The sequence below is a fragment of the Sapajus apella genome, unplaced genomic scaffold, assembly GCF_009761245.1.
Source record: "Sapajus apella isolate SASKATOON/1434 unplaced genomic scaffold, GSC_monkey_1.0 scaffold1, whole genome shotgun sequence".
Classification (NCBI taxonomy): Eukaryota; Metazoa; Chordata; class Mammalia; order Primates; family Cebidae; genus Sapajus; species Sapajus apella.
Window position 1 is genome coordinate 61,967,298 of NW_022436941.1, and position 20,363 is coordinate 61,987,660.

The 20,363-nt window shown below is 33.6% G+C and overlaps 1 protein-coding gene and 1 long non-coding RNA gene across 8 annotated transcripts in view; one reads left to right on the forward strand and one right to left on the reverse strand.

Annotated features, from left to right (window-relative positions):
* AP3B1 (adaptor related protein complex 3 subunit beta 1) overlaps positions 1 to 20,363 on the forward strand; it is a 269,274-nt gene that overhangs the window by 115,897 nt on the left and 133,014 nt on the right. For all 7 annotated transcript variants that reach the window (XR_004268935.1, XM_032277581.1, XM_032277584.1 and 4 more), the window contains exons 9-14: positions 1,025 to 1,122; positions 2,624 to 2,678; positions 2,766 to 2,837; positions 6,752 to 6,814; positions 9,445 to 9,577; positions 15,401 to 15,510. Coding sequence is in view for 6 of the 7 variants with exons in the window: in XM_032277581.1 (XP_032133472.1) it covers positions 1,025 to 1,122; positions 2,624 to 2,678; positions 2,766 to 2,837; positions 6,752 to 6,814; positions 9,445 to 9,577; positions 15,401 to 15,510 (531 nt within the window). In the remaining variant the exon portion in view is untranslated. The remainder of the gene's footprint in view (positions 1 to 1,024; positions 1,123 to 2,623; positions 2,679 to 2,765; positions 2,838 to 6,751; positions 6,815 to 9,444; positions 9,578 to 15,400; positions 15,511 to 20,363) is intronic.
* LOC116551452 lies at positions 1,590 to 20,260 on the reverse strand. Its single transcript, XR_004268942.1, has 3 exons — positions 19,969 to 20,260; positions 17,809 to 17,821; positions 1,590 to 1,600 (listed from the first exon to the last, which is right to left on the reverse strand). It is a non-coding gene; the product is annotated as an uncharacterized LOC116551452 (long non-coding RNA).

Genomic DNA, 20,363 nt, shown 5'->3' on the forward strand with positions numbered 1-20,363 from the left:
TTAGCTAATTTTTTATTTTTAGTAGAATTAGGGTTTCAGCATATTGGCCAGGCTGGTCTCACGTTTGACCACAAGTGATACACGTGCCTCGACTTCCCAAAGTGGTGGGATTACAAGTGTGAGCCACCATGCGTAGTCTTTGAATCACCCTTATAATGGCTTGGAACCAAAAGCTCTTTTCAAGGTTCTGTGTTTTTAAAAACAAGATTATTTTAAATGCTACTGCTATAGATGTATTTGTTTTGATGGAGTTTCTTTAATTGTAACTTAAATGTGCTGAGTTTTCTTTATTTCTGCCTACTTGTTACTGTTATCCTGGCTTCATTTAGAAAGGCATGCTTACAATTCTTAAAAAGCCCCGGTCTCAGAGCAGCAGCCGAGAAGCATGGAATTTTGAGTGTCTTAAGCTTTACACCTTGAGCAGTTCATTCAGTGCCTCTTCTTTTCTGAGGATGTATTCGTTTCATAGCACTGCCATACATACTGCCATAAACCGAGTGGATTAAAACAACAGAAATTTATTGTGTCACATTTCTGGAAACTAGAAGTCTGAAATCAAGGTATAATCAGTATTGGTTCCTTCTGTACACTCTGAGGGAGAAACCATCTCTTTCCTAGCTTCTGGTGTTTTCCAGCAATCCATGGCATTTCTTGGTTTATGGATGTATCACACTAATCATCTCCATCTTCACGTGGCCTTCACTGTGTCTCTTTTTGTCCTTTTCTATCTCTTGTAAGGACACTTTCATTCAATTTAGGGCTCTTAACCAGCATGATCTCATTTCAGTTCTTCCATTAATAATTGCTGCAAAGACCCTATTTCCAAATAAGATTAGATTTTGAGGATAGAATTCGGCACTAGGGGTGGGGGACACTTCTTCAACTCAGTACAAAGAGTTAACATTTCATTTTATCTATCAGGAATTTGTAGGAGTTAGAGGAAATAATATATAGGAATGGATTTTGAAGCTGTAGAGTGCTGTAATGTTCATAATTCCTGTTATTTTTATGCCTTATTTTGTAGGTGGTTATGGCAGTTGCTCAGCTGTATTGGCACATATCACCAAAATCTGAAGCTGGCATAATTTCGAAATCACTAGTGCGTTTACTTCGTAGCAATAGGTAGGTCATGATTTTATATATTTTTTTCTTTTGTATTCTTTCAAAAGTAATGTTTGAACAAATATAATCTTTCAGGCATTTAATACATAACTGACTATATTTTATCAATCAGTCAGTAAGTTTTCATGCTTAAGGGGGTTATGATAAAAGTCTTTATACATTGATCTCAAACTTAAATACTGAAAATTTTTTAACCTCAAGCTCAAAGAGATTGAAAATATTTTGTGACATAGTACTAGGCTGTCACTAGTAGCCTAGTGTTAGTGTTTGCTATTTTTAGGTATGGCAATAATGATGTCTGGGAGTTTTAGGAAATCTGGAATCACTGAAAAACTATTCCAAAGTACTATCCGATTGACTTACTCAATGTATTAATACATGGTTTTATATAGAGCAATATGCATGCTAAGTTATGTAGTATATGCCAGAATTGTGCTTCCTGTAAAGCTGGAATATTTAATTACTCTGCTTTCCTCCACTTTAAAAAGAGAGCTGTATTTTTAATAGCTACTCATTTTAAAGATTGCACACTCTTAGTTTCAGATGGACAGAAATTAATTTTAATTTTACTTCTTTCTTTCTTTAATTTTACCTCCTTATAATTCAGTGGTTTAGGTCAACAATTTAAAACAATTTGTTGAGTTTCCATATAACATGAAAATCATGATTTCAGGTTTAATTCAGACTTTTGTTTTGTTTTGTTTTGTTCTCTGTGTTTAAGAATACCTTCGTTTCAGCTATTTGTCATACCTTGGCTGTTTTTCAGTAATTAGTTGTTTTAAATTTGAAACAATTTTTTTCATTGAGTGCTTGCTTCCACTAATTGGGTTGGTGGGGGGAATATTGCCCTCAACTGGAACTTAGTCCACAATTGTAGCTCTTGATTGGCTTAGTAACAAATGAGATGCCATTTCCTTTGTGTTCCTATTCTCCCTATCTTTATATCCCCAGCTATTATTTTTCTCTTTTGCTAGTTCAGTATTTTTTTTTTTTTCCTATGGCTAGTTCAGAGGGTATCAGAAATATCTGGAGTGGATCTTTCACTTGAAACCTTATGCCAGATTCAGTTCTTTTATTAGGTATTTGGATATAAAAATAACATGACTGCTTTTTAAGTCTGGTCTTTGCCCTGGGCAGAATGAGTTATTTAATGAGTTTATAATAACACTGTGGTCGTATTTACCCCATTAACCCTAAGAATACCTTCCTTGCATGTATTCAAAGCAGCTACAATGCTAACTTCATATTTTAGTAGTACTTTATTATACAATTTTTTTAACTGTTCTTTATGATGAATCACATCTAATTTATTGGTACTTTATAGTAAAAGTGCATTAAAAAGAAGACACACATCTAAAATTTACTAAAAACTTTTCAGCATTACATTTAAGAGTTTCATTCATTAAGAAATTATTGCTAATTCTTTTTCATTATTGTAGTGTTTACTCAAATATGTTTCATTGGAAAATATACCCAGTGAAAATTCTCTTCTGATTTCTAGGGAGGTGCAGTATATTGTCCTACAAAATATAGCAACAATGTCAATTCAAAGAAAGGTATGTACGTTCTGAACACATACTTTTAAGAGACACATGAACCTATTAGTATCATAATGTATTTATGTGTTAATTTTTATTATCTAGGGGATGTTTGAACCTTATCTGAAGAGCTTCTATGTTAGGTCAACTGATCCAACTATGATCAAGACACTGAAGGTATGTATGCTTTCATTTTTTAGATGCTTTTAACACATTTATTTTGAAGGGATATTATAATAGCTTTTAGCATCTGCAGAATACAGTCCTGCTTTCCAAAAAAACATCGATACAATTAAGGGTTTTTCTTTATACTTTTCAATCTATATTATTATATACTATTTACTGAGGTACATTTTGATAATGTAAGTTTAAGCCATGCTACCTACAACTTGAATAACTCACAGATTACTGAAGGAGACAGGCATTTAAATAAATAACTTTTGGCCCAAGCACAGTGGCTCATGCCTGTAATCCTAGCACTTTGGAAGGCTAAGGCAGTAGGATTGGGATTGCTTGATGCCAGGAGTTCAAGACCAGTCTGGGCAACAAGTGAGACTCTTGTCTCGACAAAAAAAAAAAAAAATCAAAATTAGCCAGGCGTAATGGCTCATGCCTATAATCTTAGCTACCTGGGAGTCTGAGGTGGGCAGATTGCCTGAGCCCAGAAAGTTGAGGCTGTAGTGAGCCATTGATCATAGCACTGCACTCCAGCCTGGATGATAAAGACCCTACCTCTAACTAACTTATTTTAGTATTGTATGTTTTAAGTGATATAGATACTTGAGTATTGTGAAGAACAGAAAGGTGGAGCTAATTCTCTGAGAGGTTTAAAAAAGGTGATGTTTGGGTGGATCTTAAAAGAATAATATTGTGAAATTTTTTCTTGGTTGTCAGGTTGGTTGGGAGGTTGAAGGGTTAGAGTAGATGAAAAACACAATTTGTGCTAAGACAAGGGATCATGAAAGAGCATTGTTTTCAGGAAGTAATAACTATGGTGTAGAACGCAGTTAGGAATATAAGTTTATAGTGATTAAAATAGTGTGATACTTAGATAGAAAAGTAAGTGGAAAGAGTAGAAAGGCTAGAAACATGCCCATACATGCAAAAATGTATTGTATACTAGAGGAGATATTACAAACCAATGAGGAAAGGATGGATTATGGACTATTCAAGACTGTTCAATATTAGAATGGTGCATTATTCATATGAAAACTGAGTTTAATAATAAAGTCTAAATTATACCCTAATTCAAGGATATTTTACCAAAAAAAAAAAAAAAAAAAAAAAAAAAAAAAAAAAAACAAAACTGGTATATAATTAACAAAAAGTGTCAAGGTCATGAAAGTTAAAGACTGAGAAACTGTTTTGGACTGAAGGAGACAATACAGTATGTGATATTGAACTGGATCCTTTTATTATACATCATTGAGACAGTTATTGAAACTTAAATGCATAGTGACAATTGTGTGAAAGTAATGCATCAGTCTAATTACCTGATTTTCTTATATTGTAGTCTGTTGGGGCATGTGCTTGTTTATAGGAAATACATACAAAAGTTTTTGGGATAATGTAGCATCAGATTGGCAGTTGTAGTCTCAAATGGTTCAGAAGAACAACAACAACAGTTCTTTGTACTATACATGTAACTTTTTCATATATTTGAGATTGTTTTTAAAAAGTTGTCCAGCTGGTTGCAGTGGTTCATGCCTATAATCCTAGGACTTTGGGAGGCTGAGGCAGGAGGATCACTTGAGCCCAGGAGTTCAAGACCAGCCTGGGCAACATGAGATTCTATCCCTACAAAAAACCTGAGCGTGGTGGTATGCACCTGTAGTTCCAGCTACTTGGGAGGCTGAGGTGGGAGGATTGCTTGAGCCCTGGAGGTTGAGGCTGCAGTGAGCCATGATGGCACCACTGCATTCCAGCCTGGGTGACAGAGTAAGACCTTGTCTCAAAAAAAAAAAAAAAAAAAAGAAAAAAAGTTGTCCAAAAAGTTAAAATATAGTGATCAAAATAAAAATTAAATGATAATCTGGGAAAAATATTCCTAATACATGTGTCTGAATAAATGATTTGTACCCAGAATATGTGAAGAACTCCTACAATCTGTGCCTTCTAATTGGAGCATTTGGGGTATTTAAAAATTTTTTTATTTCAATAGGTTTTTGGGGAACAGGTGATGTTGGTTACGTGAATAAATTCTTTAGTGGTGGTTTCTGAGATTTTGGTGCACCCATCACCCGAGCAGTGTACACTGTACCCAGTATGTAGTCTTTTATTCCTTACCACCCCCACCCTTTCCCCTGAGTCCCCAAAGTCCAGTGTATCATTGTTATACCTTTTAATCCTCATAGCTTAGCTCCCACTCATCGTATGAGTGAGAACATACGATGTTTGGTTTGCCATTCCTGAGTTACTTCACTTCACTACAGTTACTTAGAAAGAATAGTAGTCTCCAATTCCATCTAGTTTCTGTGAATGCCATTATTTTGTTCCTTTTTGTAGCTGAGCAGTATTCCATGGTGTGTGTGTGTGTCTGTGTGTGTGTGTTTGTGTGTGTATATAACATGTTCTTTATCCACTCATTCATTGATGGGCATTTGGGCTGGTTCCATGTTTTTGCAATGCAAATTGTGCTGCTATAAACATGCGTGTGCAAGTATCTTTTTTGTATAATGACTTCTTTTCCTCTGGGTAGATACCTACTAGTGGGATTGCTGGATGAAATGGTAGTTCTGCTTTTAGTTTTTTTTAGGAAACTCCACACTGTTTTCCATAGCGGTTGTACTAGTTTACATTCCCACCAACAGTGTAAAAGTGTTCCTTTTTCACCTCATATATTATTTTTCGATTTTTTGATTATGGCCATTCTTGCTGGAGAGAGGTGGTTTCGCATTGCGGTTTTGATTTGCATTTTCCAAATAATTAGTGATGTTGAGGATTTTTCCATATTCTTGTTGGCCATCTGTATATCTTTCTTTGAGAATTGTCTGTTCATCTCCTTTGCTCACTTGTTGGTGGGATTGTGTTTTTCTTGCTGATTTGATTTATTTGTAGATTCTGGATATTAGTCCTTTTTTGGTTGTATAGACTGTGAAGATTTTCTCCCACTCTGTGAGTTGTCTGTTAACTCTGCTGATTATTTCTTTTGTGGGGCAGAAGCTTTCTAGTTTAAGTCCCATCTATTTATCTTTATTTTTGTTGCATTTGTTATTGGGTTTGGGTCATGAAGTCTTTGGCTAAGCCAATGTCTACATGGGTTTTTCTGATGTTGTCTTCTAGAACCTTTATGGTTTCAGGTCTTAGATTTAAGTCTGTGATCCATCTTGAGTTGAATTTTGTGTAAGGTGAGAGATGAGGATCCAGTTTCATTCTTCTACATGTGGCTTGTCAATTATCATGGCACGATTTGTTGAATAGGGTATCCTTTCCCCATTTTGTGTTTCTGTTTGTTTTATCAAAAATAAGTTGGCTGTATTTGGCTTTATTTAATGTAATTATTAATATGAATATATTTATGTTCACATCTTGATTTGCTTGTCTCTTTTTGTGATTTTCTTAAGTATTTTTTGTTAATAATTTCTTTTCATAGGCCCATTGGAGATTATACATTGTTTATATCTATAAATCCAGAAGAGAGAATTACAATGTCTGAGTATTTGGGATGGTAGGCTGTAGGAGAACAAATCAAAAGAATTAATTGGTATCTGGAAAACAGATGTATTAACATGGAGGGCAAATTGTTTTCTAACTTTACTAAAAGACAAAAGCCAAACTAGAGTAAATTGTTTAGGTTAATTAGATATAAATTGTAAGTTTCTATTGGAAAAACAACTAGTAAAGATGTTGGATTCTCCTTTTCTGAATTTTTTTCAAAGCCTACTAATTGTCTAGTATCTGTTTGTAGACATAAGAAGGTAGACTAAGTTGGCCTGAAGGGCATAAGGGTGTAAGTTGGCCTGCCTTATCACATTGGTGACAGTGTGAGTGTTAAAAGTAGAAGTAAATTTCTAATTAAATGCCTATACTCTATTAAATTCATCTTACTACCTTTGTTTTAAAATGTTTACTTTCTCTTTTTTCTACAATAGCTTGAAATTTTGACAAACTTGGCAAATGAAGCCAACATATCAACTCTTCTTCGAGAATTTCAGGTTTGTGTACAGTGCTAATTATAAAATAACTTCTAAAATATACGTTCAGTCTTAAATATGTATCTTTTGCTATCTAGAAATATGTAATTATTTACATATAATAGTGATTGGGACAAGATTGACAACTAATAAATTTATAAATTTATAAGAATAAACATTAATTACATATTTATAATTTAAGAGAAATGACTTTCTCTTTCATATTTTCTTAGACCGTGAAGGACTTTGGTTTATAACTCTTTGTTTGAAATTTTATTTCTGTTAAGAACTTCATCTTTTTGTGCTGCCTGCATCAGGAGTCCTTTCTATACTCTGCAGTAATGAAAATGGCTTCATTTCTTACCTGGTTCTTTCTGTTTTATTTACCTATCACTATTTTTGACACTGCCCCCTTAGCCTCATATATAGCTCAAAAAAATTTGTTTATAATTGCCCCACTGTTATTTTTTAAATTGCTTTCTAAATTTTGATTTGTTTCATTGTATTTTTATGCCATATATACTGACAAATGAGAATCTTCTAGCTGTATTTCTCCCCAAAATATTACTCAAAAATTACTTCATGGACATGATACCCTTAATGATGGAAAGGTCATCTCTGAAGCCTTAGTGGTAGAGCACAGCAATAGAAAACTTTACATCAATATTATGAGTTTTACGTTCCATTATCTGTTTTCTTAACAAAAATATACCACATACTATGCAGTAATCACAGTGTTTTTTTAAAATCAACTTCCAGCTTTTAGAGATGTATTTTTTGCTATAGTTCTCCCATATGCTGATATTAAATTTCTTTTTAGCTATAAGACATTATATATACTATTTCTTTTTAGCTATGTGATTTTTAAACTTTTTTTACAGGACTATAGAATAATATGACATGTCCATAATTTATATTTTCATAACCCGGATTACTTTCATGTTGTGTATTTTTCTAGAAAATTCCTTAAACAATTAAGATGTCCTCGAAATACACTCATATTTATATGCCAGAAAATATAGTATCTTAAGTTCTTATTCAGTAATCTTATAGCTATAGATCATTGCTTGAATTTGATTTTCACTTTATTCTTATAATTTTATTTATTTAAAGTATTGGTCTTTGTGTTTATTCTTGTTCCTTTCCTGTTGTCCTGTCTGGTCTCTTTGGGTGTTCCCTCACTGTCCACTTTTTCTTATATCAAGTCTCCTGGGATTGTAGGAAAGGAGACTTAGGTAATCTTATGGAATGGGTTGTATAGAGGGTACATACTAGACCTGTTTCAAAATATTTGTCATCTAGTCTTTCCATTTAATATCAGGATGTTTAATAAGATCCATTTTTCAGCCAAACTTTTAAGTATTTTTTCCATATATTCATTTTTACCACTCTCTAAATGTGTGCCTTCTTTAGATGTTTGTGTTATGCTGATAGTTATGTGATGTTTGCTTTTAGTAACTTTTTGGGTAAAATAGGGAATGTTTCTAAAGACTCATAAATATATTTTTTTGGTTAAGGAAATTAATCTATTTGGGAACAGTTTTAAATATAATTGGTCTTGCCTTCATGGAACTAGGAGAGTTGAATTAATTTAATTTATTTCTTCAACATTTAATCACCTTCTTGGCACCATTTTTAGCAAATTTGTATTATTTTTAAAGATATCTTTAGATTTTCTCCTCTGTTTGTCATTTAGACACCACTTAAATGTATATACTTTTTTTGCATTTTTGATAACCATAGTGTTAGTTTTCCATTGTATACTTCGTATTTGAGGTTGGGAATTTTCTTAAAAATTTTAACTATAAATGACATTTCAATTTCATATATATGATATAAAATATAAATATGTGTATTAAAAGTACATTTATTTCTGTAAATAATGGAGGCTTTTCTCATTTGAAAATTAGGAAAGTTCTAACCAAGGTGAAATCCTCTAGGGCTATTGTAAATTTTGTAAAGATCTTTTATCTTCCTGTTATTAAATCAGTGATTTATTTCTTAATTTTTAAGTTTCTATATATACATTCTTTATAGTATATTTTAAAACCATGCTTTTAAAAAAAAATCCTATTTCAAAAGTATGGTATTTTATTTTATTGTAAACTGAGTATTTAAAGTCTTTATTGAAATACGCACTGTTAACTTTTATTGTTTTACAATCATTGTGATAGATTTTCAAAGTAAAATGTTTGTAAATAGCCTACTAGTCCCTTTCTTTTCTTCCAATTTTTAGATTTAGTATTTCTGAAAAAGTGACCCTTTTTTTTCATAGATTCACAGATGCTGCTGGTAAATGAACTGAAACCTCCAAAGAGAGAGTTCTCATCATCTCTTTCAACCTTGCACTTAAACTAATTGCTGTCTTTGGGTGACTGCTCCCTACTATCTGTTTTGGAGTCTCAAGCCACTATGGCCACACATGCATGAGCCTGGCTTGAAAATGTGCTTCTTCCGTGGGCACATTCTTTAAGTAAAAAAAAATCAAAACAAAATGAAATTAATCTACATCATCACTTGGTCCTCATATTGTGCTTATGAGAAGTTTATGTATTCGGGAATTCTTATATGTTGACAAAGCTTAATATAATAGGGTTTTTGGATAACTTGATAATACCAATGTGTAAACTAATTGAAATAATATCTTTTAGACCTATGTGAAAAGCCAGGATAAACAATTTGCAGCAGCCACTATTCAGACTATAGGCAGATGTGCAACCAACATCTTGGAAGTCACTGACACATGTCTCAATGGCTTGGTCTGTCTGCTCTCCAACAGGGATGGTAAGTTCAGTTTCATTTTCTGTTGATTTATAATTGGGATATTCTTGGTATTATTTCCAAGTTGTAACCTTTTTTAACTTTGCATTTTAGCTTTTCCAGGTATATCAGTAGTATGCTCACAATAAGTAGCATTTTATCCTTGAAACACACATAAATATGCATATTCTGGATTTTTTTTTAAGTAAAATAGGTAGTTAACTAGCAGATTGTATTTGTTTTACCCCCACAGATAAAAGAAAATTTGTTTTACTTTATAATTTAATCACCTTGATTGTATCCTTTTTACTGCATTTTAATGGTATGTAAGTCATGCATAATATTGGTTCACCTCCAGAGGGTGCTAAAAGCAGGCAAATGACTATAACATGGAGAAGTGACTAGATCAAAAAATATGTTTACTGTGTACCTTCAACATTTTTTTCCTCAGAACTTCACCTAATAATTTTGTATTCAAGATTAACCAGATTTAAAAGCCACCAATTTGGAGCAGCATCATGTTTTTAAGCCAAACGATATCTAAATGTTTGGCTTAAAAACAATATGTAATCTAGATTCCATATTGTTTTGTGGCAAAGCCTCAGTTATTTCTATGGATAAGACTTTAAAATAAATGAAGCCACTTAGAGAAAGAAAGGAAAACAAGCCAACTTTACCTTTAAAATAATTTTATTTAGAGGACTTTTATTATAATTATGTATTTAATTACAATGAGACTTTTTTAGGAAAAGCATAATTTTCTGTGTAATATCATTAAAATTATATGTGGAATTAAAAATATACTTATGTCTATGTCATGTCTAGATATGGACATATATGATATAGCAGCCCATGAGATAAAACCACAAAATTGATTACATTTTATTTGAAAAATAACGTTTTAGTACAAGAATCCTATTATCCCTAATTATCTTTCCCCACATGTAGCTATCTTTAGAAAATAACATTGTTGAAAGTATTTCTGATGAAAAACATTGGAACAAAATTTTTCCCAGATAACATTGATTGTTGTTGTGAGTGTAAAATTTTAAACTTACACCTGTAAACTCAAGATATTATGACGGAATATTTTTCTACATGTAGTATTAAAACTCCAATGAAATGCTGAAAAAAATTATCAAGAAGATAGGTTTAAAAATTTTTTTGTCTCTATAAAGTAGTTAGTGGAGATAGGAGGACAAATACCATTTACTTTATTTCTTTCTACTTTCAACAGTAATCCTTTTGTCTCTGTTTCTTTGTCACATGTTAAAGTGTGATTTTAAGAATGTGTTTTAAAGAAATTTTCCTGTGTCTTTAATAATGACTTTCCTTTTGACCAAATAAAATATACACCTTGAGAAAGTAGCTTTGTACCATTAAAGATTATGAGCCAAGGTTTACCAGGGCAATTGTTCTTTTACAGTTTAGTTGTAAACAAAAAGCACCGGAAGTTAGAACACTGATTAGTTCATTCAAATGCAAAATGTATTTCAAATTTTCTCAATTTTATTTTTTGACTCTTTTTTTTCTTCTCATGGAAAATTTCAGGCTTTGGATTTTAAAGCAGTTATTTCTGCCTCAGGTTTAATTTCTCAAAAAATATTTTTATTGACTTTAAAAGATAAATATTCTACCCCTATATCACTTTTAAGGGAAGACTAGATTGTTTCATAATTAGAAAATGAGAGACTAATATAATATATACTCTCAAAAAGTAGGAGGATCTAATTTAAATTTTGATATTTTAATGTTCAGGCATTTGTTTTGATAAAACTCAACCATGGTTTTTTTTTGTTTTTTTTTTCCCTGCAGTTTCAATTTTAACAAACTTAAATTGTATTGTTAGATTATATTTGCATAATCATCATTAGCCCATAACACCTGATTAATTATCTCATATTACATATGCTACACTATTTTTTGTAGTTTGAAGGTCTGGCTCAGTAAAAGTGAGAGAGAAAACAAATAAGGAGAATATTTATGTCAAAATTAGTAACATAAAAGAAAATCATAATATTTTTAACTTTAACATAGCCATCATGACAATAGAGCCCCTTTCTCTTTGTATTAAAAGATCACTTTTAAGAATAAACACTGTGAATAAAGCCTCAGTTTCTTTAAAATCTGTAAGATCTTTTGAGGCTCTAGGAATCTGTGATTCTTTGATTTTATATTGAAATGAATACCTCATTGTCTCTTCAAATAATGTATCCTTAAACCTCAGGGACAACATTTGGGCTCAATTGTGTTTATATATGTTTAATATATTTCTCCTGGACCTCTAGTTTTGTATGTGTGTCGTTAAGAACTTTTCTAAGCAGACTTGATGCTTGCCCTAGAACAGTCCATTGTTACTCTCTAAGATTAACTTGATAGATTTTTTTGGATCTTTAGTAAGAGAAATCTACATTTCCGTTGACTTAGGTAATTTATTTTAGGTAACATATTAGCAAAATTTACTTTCTTGAGTAACCTTATTGCCATCTACTCTAAATTAAAAGGATTGGGGCAGAAGACTTTGTTTTGTTTAGTTTTTAAAAATTCAGTAAGCATTTACTGAAGACTTAAATCAGTGTTGTGATCATGGCTCACTTAAATCAGTTGAGATATTTAATAAATATTTATTAATGAGTATATTAATAGGACATTTATTTAACTTATAAAAGGTTCCTGCCTTTATAGAGCTAATAGTCTATTGGAGGGAGATAGTAATATAAGACAAGTATATTATAGTCTTGGTGACCACTTACTTTCTTGCCAGCTATTTGCTTACATGTAGGACTGTCCCACCTATGTTGAATGTTGCGGCTATCCTGAGTAAAATACCCCAATCTACCTGTGCACCCGATTCTTCATTTGTAAAATGAGTATGATAGTAGACTGTACTTCTTAGAGTTAAGTCCATTAAGTTTTGTTGAGGATAAGGAGGAAATTAGGAAAAATCTAAAACATCGGATCATTTTGTGCTTCTGATAGAGTGGCACCAAAGTGCTGAGGCCTTTGGAAACCAAGAGGTAGCATAAAGGAGAAGTAGAGTGGAATTACCTGAGGGGAACGAGAAGGCACCTGTGGTAGGCAGAATTATTGTGCTCCAAAGATGCCGAGAACCTGTGAATATGTTACCTTACATGGAAAAAATGACTTCACAGATATGATTAAGTCAAGTTTCTATGGATGGGGAGATTATGTGGATGGACCTGATGTTATCATGTGGGTCTTTATAAGGTAAAGAGAGAGGCAAGTCAGTCAGAAGATGTCAGAAGGTCAGGGTGATGTGACGGTTGGAAGAGGTCGTTGAACCAAGGAATGTGGGCAGCCTTGACAAGTTGGAAGGAGGAAGGAACAGATTTCCCATAGAACTTCCAGAGGGAACACAGCACTGTTGACAGGTTGATATTAGCCCCATAAGACCTATGTCAGACCTATGTTAGACTTCTAACTCTAGAACTGTACAATGATAAATTTGCATCTTTTTAAGCTACTATGTTTTTAGTAATCTGTGACAACAACAATAGGAAACTAAATAAGAGTTCCTGAAGATAAATGATGCCAAACACATATTTCAACCATAGCCAATCCTGCCTCTGCATGTAGATAATCAAGTTATGCAACATTTTTTTCTCTTACTTAGGCTAGTTTTGCAATAGTGTGTTTTAAAAATATAAATTTGATATACTATGGATTATTTAAAACCACACTTACCAAATAGTGTTTTTCACGGTAATTACATAACCATTTATTTTTCTACTAGAGTGTAAGTTTGATGAGGGCAGAATCTCATTTTGATTTACCTTTGCTTTCCTTATAGCATGCGGAGGTAATCTGTATAGAAGTAATACGTGCTTATAATAACATAGAACATATATAGATGGAATGTACATCCTAATTCTGAGTTTGAATTCTGGACAAAGTCATATAATTCCAGCGCATCTCTCTTTCTTCATCTTTAAAACGATAGTAATAAGGTACCTGCCTTATGTTATTTTGAGAAGAAAATGAAATTTTATGTCATTTTGTAAACTAAATCATTAATATTAGTTAGCTTTTAGTTAAATCATACTAGGTTTTTTTTTGTTTTTTCTTTTCTCACTCTGTCACCCAGGCTGGAGTGCAGTGTTATGATCATGGCTCACTGTACCCTCTACCTTCCTGGGTCCAGGTGATTCTCCTACCTCAGCCTCCTGAATAGCTGGTACTATAAGCACATGCCACAACTCCTAGCTAATTTTTTATTTTTTGTAGAGATGGGGTTTGCCATGTTGCCCAGGCTGGTCTCAAACTGCTGGGTTCAAGCCATCCTCCCACCATGGCCTCCCAAAGTGCCCAGTCAATATTAGTTAATTTATTATTCCTATGGATAAACAGGTAAACAGTTTGAAATACATATATTTACTAATGATTAGAATGATGAATTTTGTTTATATTCTTAAAGGGAGCTTCATAAAAAATATATTTCAGTAAAAAAGAGTAATAGGACACAACTCATGGTATTTCTAATATAATATTAAACTTTTGTGCTATATGCCAGGGGAATTCCTAATAGCCATGAAGCTGTTAATAAAAATATCAAAATAATAAGTAAAGACAATGTCGATTTATTTTTTTCACATCACTAGCATTAATAACACTTTATATTAAAGATTCATTCCACAAGGTCAGGTCCTCAGGTGATTTATATTACATTTCTTTACCAGTACCACCAAAAAGTAACTGGACCAGTTTTTTTGGCCAGTTTTGTATGATAACTCAATCCTAGAATCCCAATTTGAGGATCTGCTTCCTATCCACTTCCAGTAGCAGTTGCTGTATTAGTTAAGGCACTGGCAAGAAACAGGTAGGATACTTAAAAGAGATGATTGAAACAAATTTAGTGAATAAGCTATTCGTAAAGTATTTGCAGGATTAAGGGAAACCAACAAGGTATGATGTAACACCTAGGAGCTAACAGGCTATCAACAGTGGGAGGTCTTTACTTATACCTAGGATTGAAGGGAAGGGGTGTGAGGAGCTGGAGCAGTGACCAAACCCTGCAGGAGTGAGTCGCTTGCAGTACCTTCAGTAGGGAATTGCATGTGATACCAGGGAGAGGAGGCAGGCAGAGTAGGGATCCAGGATAATAAGTATCTCCCCACACCCCCATCTCCTGCTGAAGCTTTCTATTGACTACACAGCTATAAGCCAGGGCCAAGGGAGTCTGGTTGAGGCAGTCTACAGGTGGGCCTCTTAGGGCACAGTGCTAGGGAGAGAAAGTCATAGTGGACTTACTATGTGAACAAATAGAGACAATCCAGCTGACAATCCCACGCTTTCTGGCTTTGCGGTCCATGCTATTTCTATAGTAACATCTTTCCTACTATCACTAATCTTTACTACTCACTTTTCTGGACATTTCACTTAAGGAATTTTTTTTTCCTTTTCTTAGTTTTCTGTTTTCTACAGAATAGGGAAAATGTTTAGATTGTAGATATTTGATTTCCACTATATAATTTATAGGAATAAAAGAGCAATATTTGAGGGCTCTGGTTAAAAGGCAAAGACATAGATCACTACGATAAGCAGCATAATCCAACCTCTTTTGCTTTCTTGACCTAAAGATGCAGAGATAAGAAAGGAATTGCAGAAGCTAGGAGACAACAGCAGAGGTTAGAAATTAAAGTTAACTCTTCCAGTTAAGACTGATGTTCACCCCTCAAATTTGGAAGTGTACTCATGGTTATACTTTTTACATAGTCTTTTAAGGCATGTATTAAATAGAGTGTTTTTCTAATTTAAGTTTACATTTTACCAAGCATATTGCATTTGAATTGAATTATACATATTTAGTATGAATAATTTCTTTTTCAGAAATAGTTGTTGCTGAAAGTGTGGTTGTTATAAAGAAATTACTGCAAATGCAACCTGCACAACATGGTGAAATTATTAAACATATGGCCAAACTCTTGGACAGTATCACTGTGAGTATCAATTAAAGAGATGTGTGCTGAATTTTTTTCAATAAGTTGTAGTTTTGTTATAATAAATGGTCAGCCTAAAGGGTAGTGGTTAGGAGAGCTGAACTATCTGGATTCCAATGTTGAGATTCTAAGATTTCTTGCTGTTATAGGAGGGAATTACAAATCTGAATAGGGGAAGGATAGAATGAGCCTTATAGTATTAGATTGGAATTGGAGATAGCAGTGTGGGTTTTATATATCAATAGCTAGATGTTGGGTAAGTATATATGCATGTACATGTATCATAAATTAAATGAATATACAAACATCTCTTTCCCAGATCTGTCGTTTGAGAGGAGTTAGAAACAATACCAGCGAGCACACTTTGTGCAGAGATCTTGGTTTTTTTAAATTGAGGTATAATTTTATAATACCCTTTTGAAGTGTATCATTGGTTTTTGGTGGACTTGTAAGTTGTGCAACCATCACCAATATGTAATTGCAGGACATTTTCATCATCCCTTAAAAAAAATTCCGTATCTGAGACTCTCCAGCCTCCCTTTGCTCTATCCCCTGGACACTACTAATTTACTTTTTTATCTTTATGGATTTGCCTTTTCTAGACAATATGGAGCCTTTTGTTTCTGGCATCTTTCACTTAGCATGTTTTCAAGGTTTATGCATATTGTAGATTATAATACTTCATTCCTTTATATGGTAGATCTTAGTTTTTAAATACAAATCTTGAAGGGTAGAGCAAGATGGCCAAATAGAAAGCTGCACTGATTGTCGCCCCTGCAGGAACACCAAATTTTAGCAACTAATTACACACAAAAAAGCAACATTGTAGGAACCAAAAATCAGGTGGGCAATCACAGTGCCTGGTTTTAACTTTATATTGCTGAAAGAGGCACTGAAGAGGGTAGGAAAGACAGTCTTGCATTGCCAATGCCACTGCTCTTCCATCCCCTGGCAGAAGCAGAGTGGCATGGAGAATCTCTGCACTTGTGGGAGGGAGAGCACAGTGGGAAGAGAACAAGAGTTTCTGCCTGGTGATCTAGAGAATTCTCCCAGATTTATCCAAGCCCACCAAGGTGGTACCTCTACTAGTTTGCAGGAATCACAATATTACTGGGCTTGAGGTCCAAGTCCCTTTGAATAACCTGGAAGGCCTTCTTAAGTAAGATAGGCACAAACAAGCCCAGACTGTGAAGACTACAATAAATACCTAACAATGCCCAGAAACTGATGAACATCTATAAGCATCAAGACTATCTGGGGAAATAAGACGTCACCAAATAAACTAAGGCATTGGGGACCAATACTAGAGAAACAGAGAGATACATGACCCTACAGACAGGGAATTCAAAATAACTGTCTTGAGAAAACTCAAAGAAATTAAGATAACACAGAGAAGGAATTTAGAATTCTAGCTGATAAATTTAACCGAGATTGAAATAGTTAAGAATAAAGCAGAAATTTTAGAGTTGAAAAATGCAGTTGATATACTGAAAATTGCATCAGGGTCTCTTAGTGGCAGAGTTGATCAAGAAGAATTAGTGAGCTTGAAAACAGGCTCTTTGAAAATATAGTCAGAGAAGACAAAAGAAAACAATAGAAAAGAATGAAGCATAACTACAAGATCCTGAAAATAATCTCAAAAGGGCAAATCTGAGAGATATTGGCCTTACAGAGGAAGTAGATAAAGAGGTAGGGATAGAAAGTTTATTCAGAGGAAGAATATCAGAGAACTTCCCAAACCTAGAGAAAGATGTCAGCGTTCCAGTACAAGCAGGTTGTAGAGCATTAAGCAGATTCAACCCAAAGAAGCCTACCTTGAGACATTTAATAATCAGAATCCCAAAGGTCAAAGATAAACCAAGGATCTTAAAAGCAGCAAGAGAAAAGAAACAACATACAATTGAACTCTAATATATGTGACAGCACACTTTTTAGTGGAAACCTTATAGGCCAGGGAAGAGTGGCATGACATAAAGTGCTGAAGGAAAACAACTTTTACCCTCGAATAGTATATCCAGTGAAAATATCCTTCAAATATGAAGGAGAAATAGAGACTTCCACAGACAAACAAAAGCTGAGGGATTTCATCAACACCAGACCTGTCCTACAAGAAATGCTAAAGGTACCTCTTCAATCTGAAAGAAAAGGATGGTAGTAAGCAAGAAGAAATTATTCAAAGGCACACAATTCAATAGTAATAGCATGTACACAGGAAAGCAGAATATTATAAGACTAGAATTGTGGTGTGTAAAATACTCATGTCTTGAGTAGAAAGACTAAAACATGAACTGATTAAACATAGCTACAACAACTTTTCAAGACATGGACAGTACAATAAGACATAATTAGAAACAGCAAAAAGTGAAAAAGCAGGATAGAAATTTTATTAGTTTTCTTTTTGCTTGATTGTGTATGCAATCAGTGTTGTCATCAGTTTTAAATAATGGATTATATGAATAAGATAGTATTTGCAAGCTTCATTGTAACTCTAATCTAAAAACATTAAATGGATACAGAAAAAAATAAACAAAAAATTAAATCATACCACCAGAGAAAACATTAAAAGGAAAACAGGAAGAAAGGATGGAAGGAAGAGAAGAACACAAAACAACCAGAAAACAAATAACAAAATGGCAGGAGTAAGTCTTTACTTATCAATAATAACATTGAATGTAAATGGACTATACTATCCAATCAAAAGACTTAGAGTCACTGCATGGATAAAAAATCAGGACCCAATGATCTGGAAGCACACTTCACCTATAAAGATGCACATAGAATGACAATAAAGGGATGGAAAAAGACATTCCATGCTGGTGGAAACCAAAAAAGAGCAGGCATTTCTATACTTACATCAGACAAAATAGATTTCAAGACAAAAAGTGTAGGAAGATACAAAGAAGGTCATTATGTAATGATAAAGAATCAAATCAGCAAGAGGATATAACAACTTTAAATATATATGTCCCCAAAACTGGAGCACCCAGATATATAAAGCAAATGTTATTAGAGCAAAGGTAGACCTCAATACAATAACAGCTGGAGATTTCAACACTCCACTTTCAACATTGGACAGATCTTCCAGAGAGAATATCAACAAAGACGCATTGGATTTAATTTGCACTAAACACCAAATGGATCTAATAGATATTTACAGAAAATTTCATCCAAGAGCTGCAGAATACACATTGTTTTTCTCAGCACATGGATTATTCTTAAGGATAGAGCATATGTTAGGTCACAAAACAAGTCTGAAAACATTAAAAAAATAATATCATCAAGCATCTTATCTGACCAGAGTGGAATCAAAACTAGAAATCAGTAAGAAGAGGAATTTTCAAACAATACAAACATATGGAAATCAAACAATATGTTCCTGAATGACCAGTAGGTCAATGAAGAAATTAAGAAGGACACTGAAAAATTTCTTGAAACATTCGATAATGGAAACTCAACCTACTAAAACCTATGGGATACAGCAAAAGCAGTACTCAAAGGGAAGTTTATAGCTATAAATAAGGGCCTACATCAAAAAAGAAGAATAACTTCAAATAATAAATAATGATGTATCTTAACTAGAAAAGCAAGAGCAAATCAAACCCAAAATTAGTAGAAGAGTTAATAAAAATCAGCAGAACTACAATCGGAGATGAAAAAGGAGATGTTAGAACTGATACTGCAGAATTTCAAAGGATCATTAGTGGCTACTATAAGCAACTATATGCCAGTAAATCAGATAATCTAGAGGAAATGGAAAACTTCTTAGACACATACGACCTCTCAAGATTGAACTATGAAGAAATCCAGTATCTGAACAGACCAATAACAAATAACAAGATTGAAACCATAATAAAAATTCTCTCGGTAAAGAAAAACCCAGGTTCCGATGGCTTCACTGCTAAATTCTACCAAACATTTAAAGAAGAACTAATACCAATTCTATTCAAACTATTTCACAAAATAGAAGTAGAAAGAATACTTCCAAATTCATTCTACAGGGTCAATGTTACCTTGATACCAAAACCAGACAAAGACGCACCAAAAAAAAAAAAGAAAAAAAGAAAGAAAAGACAACTACAGGCCAGTATCTGTTGAATATCAGTGCAAACATCCTCAACAAAATACTAGCAAACTGAATTCAACAAAACATTTAAAAGACCATTCGTCATGACCAAGTGAGATTTATCCCAGGGTTGCCAGGATGGTTCAACATTCATAAATTAATCAGTGTGATTCATCATATAACAGAATGAAGGACACACACAAAAAATGATCATTTCAGTTGATACTGAAATAGCATTTGATAAAGTTCAATATCCCCTCCTGATAAAAAAACCTAGAAAAACTGGGGATAGAAGGAACATACCTCAATATAATAAAAGCCACATGTGACAGACCCACAATTAGTATCATATTGAATGGGGAAAATCTTAGTCTTTTGTCCAAGCTCTGGAACACAACAAGGATGTCCACTGTTACTCAACACAGTATGAAGTCCTACCTAGAGCATTCAGACAAGAGGAAGATATAAAGGCATCCAAATTGGAAAGGAAGAAGTCAAATTTCCTTGTTTGCAGATGATATTATCTTACATTTGGAGGTATTTTGGGGTATAAGAGCATGCCTAAACTTTACCTTTGTTAGTTAAGAAAATGAAGTGTGGCCAGGTGTGGCGGCTTATGCCTGTAATCCTACCTCTTTGGGAAGCCAAGACAGGTGGATCACCTGAGGTCAGGAGTTCAAGACCAGCCTGGCCAACATGGTGCAACCTCATCTCTACTAAAAATACAAAAATTAGCTGGGTGTAGTGGTACGTGCTTGTAATCCCAGCTACTCAGGAGGCTGAGGCAGGA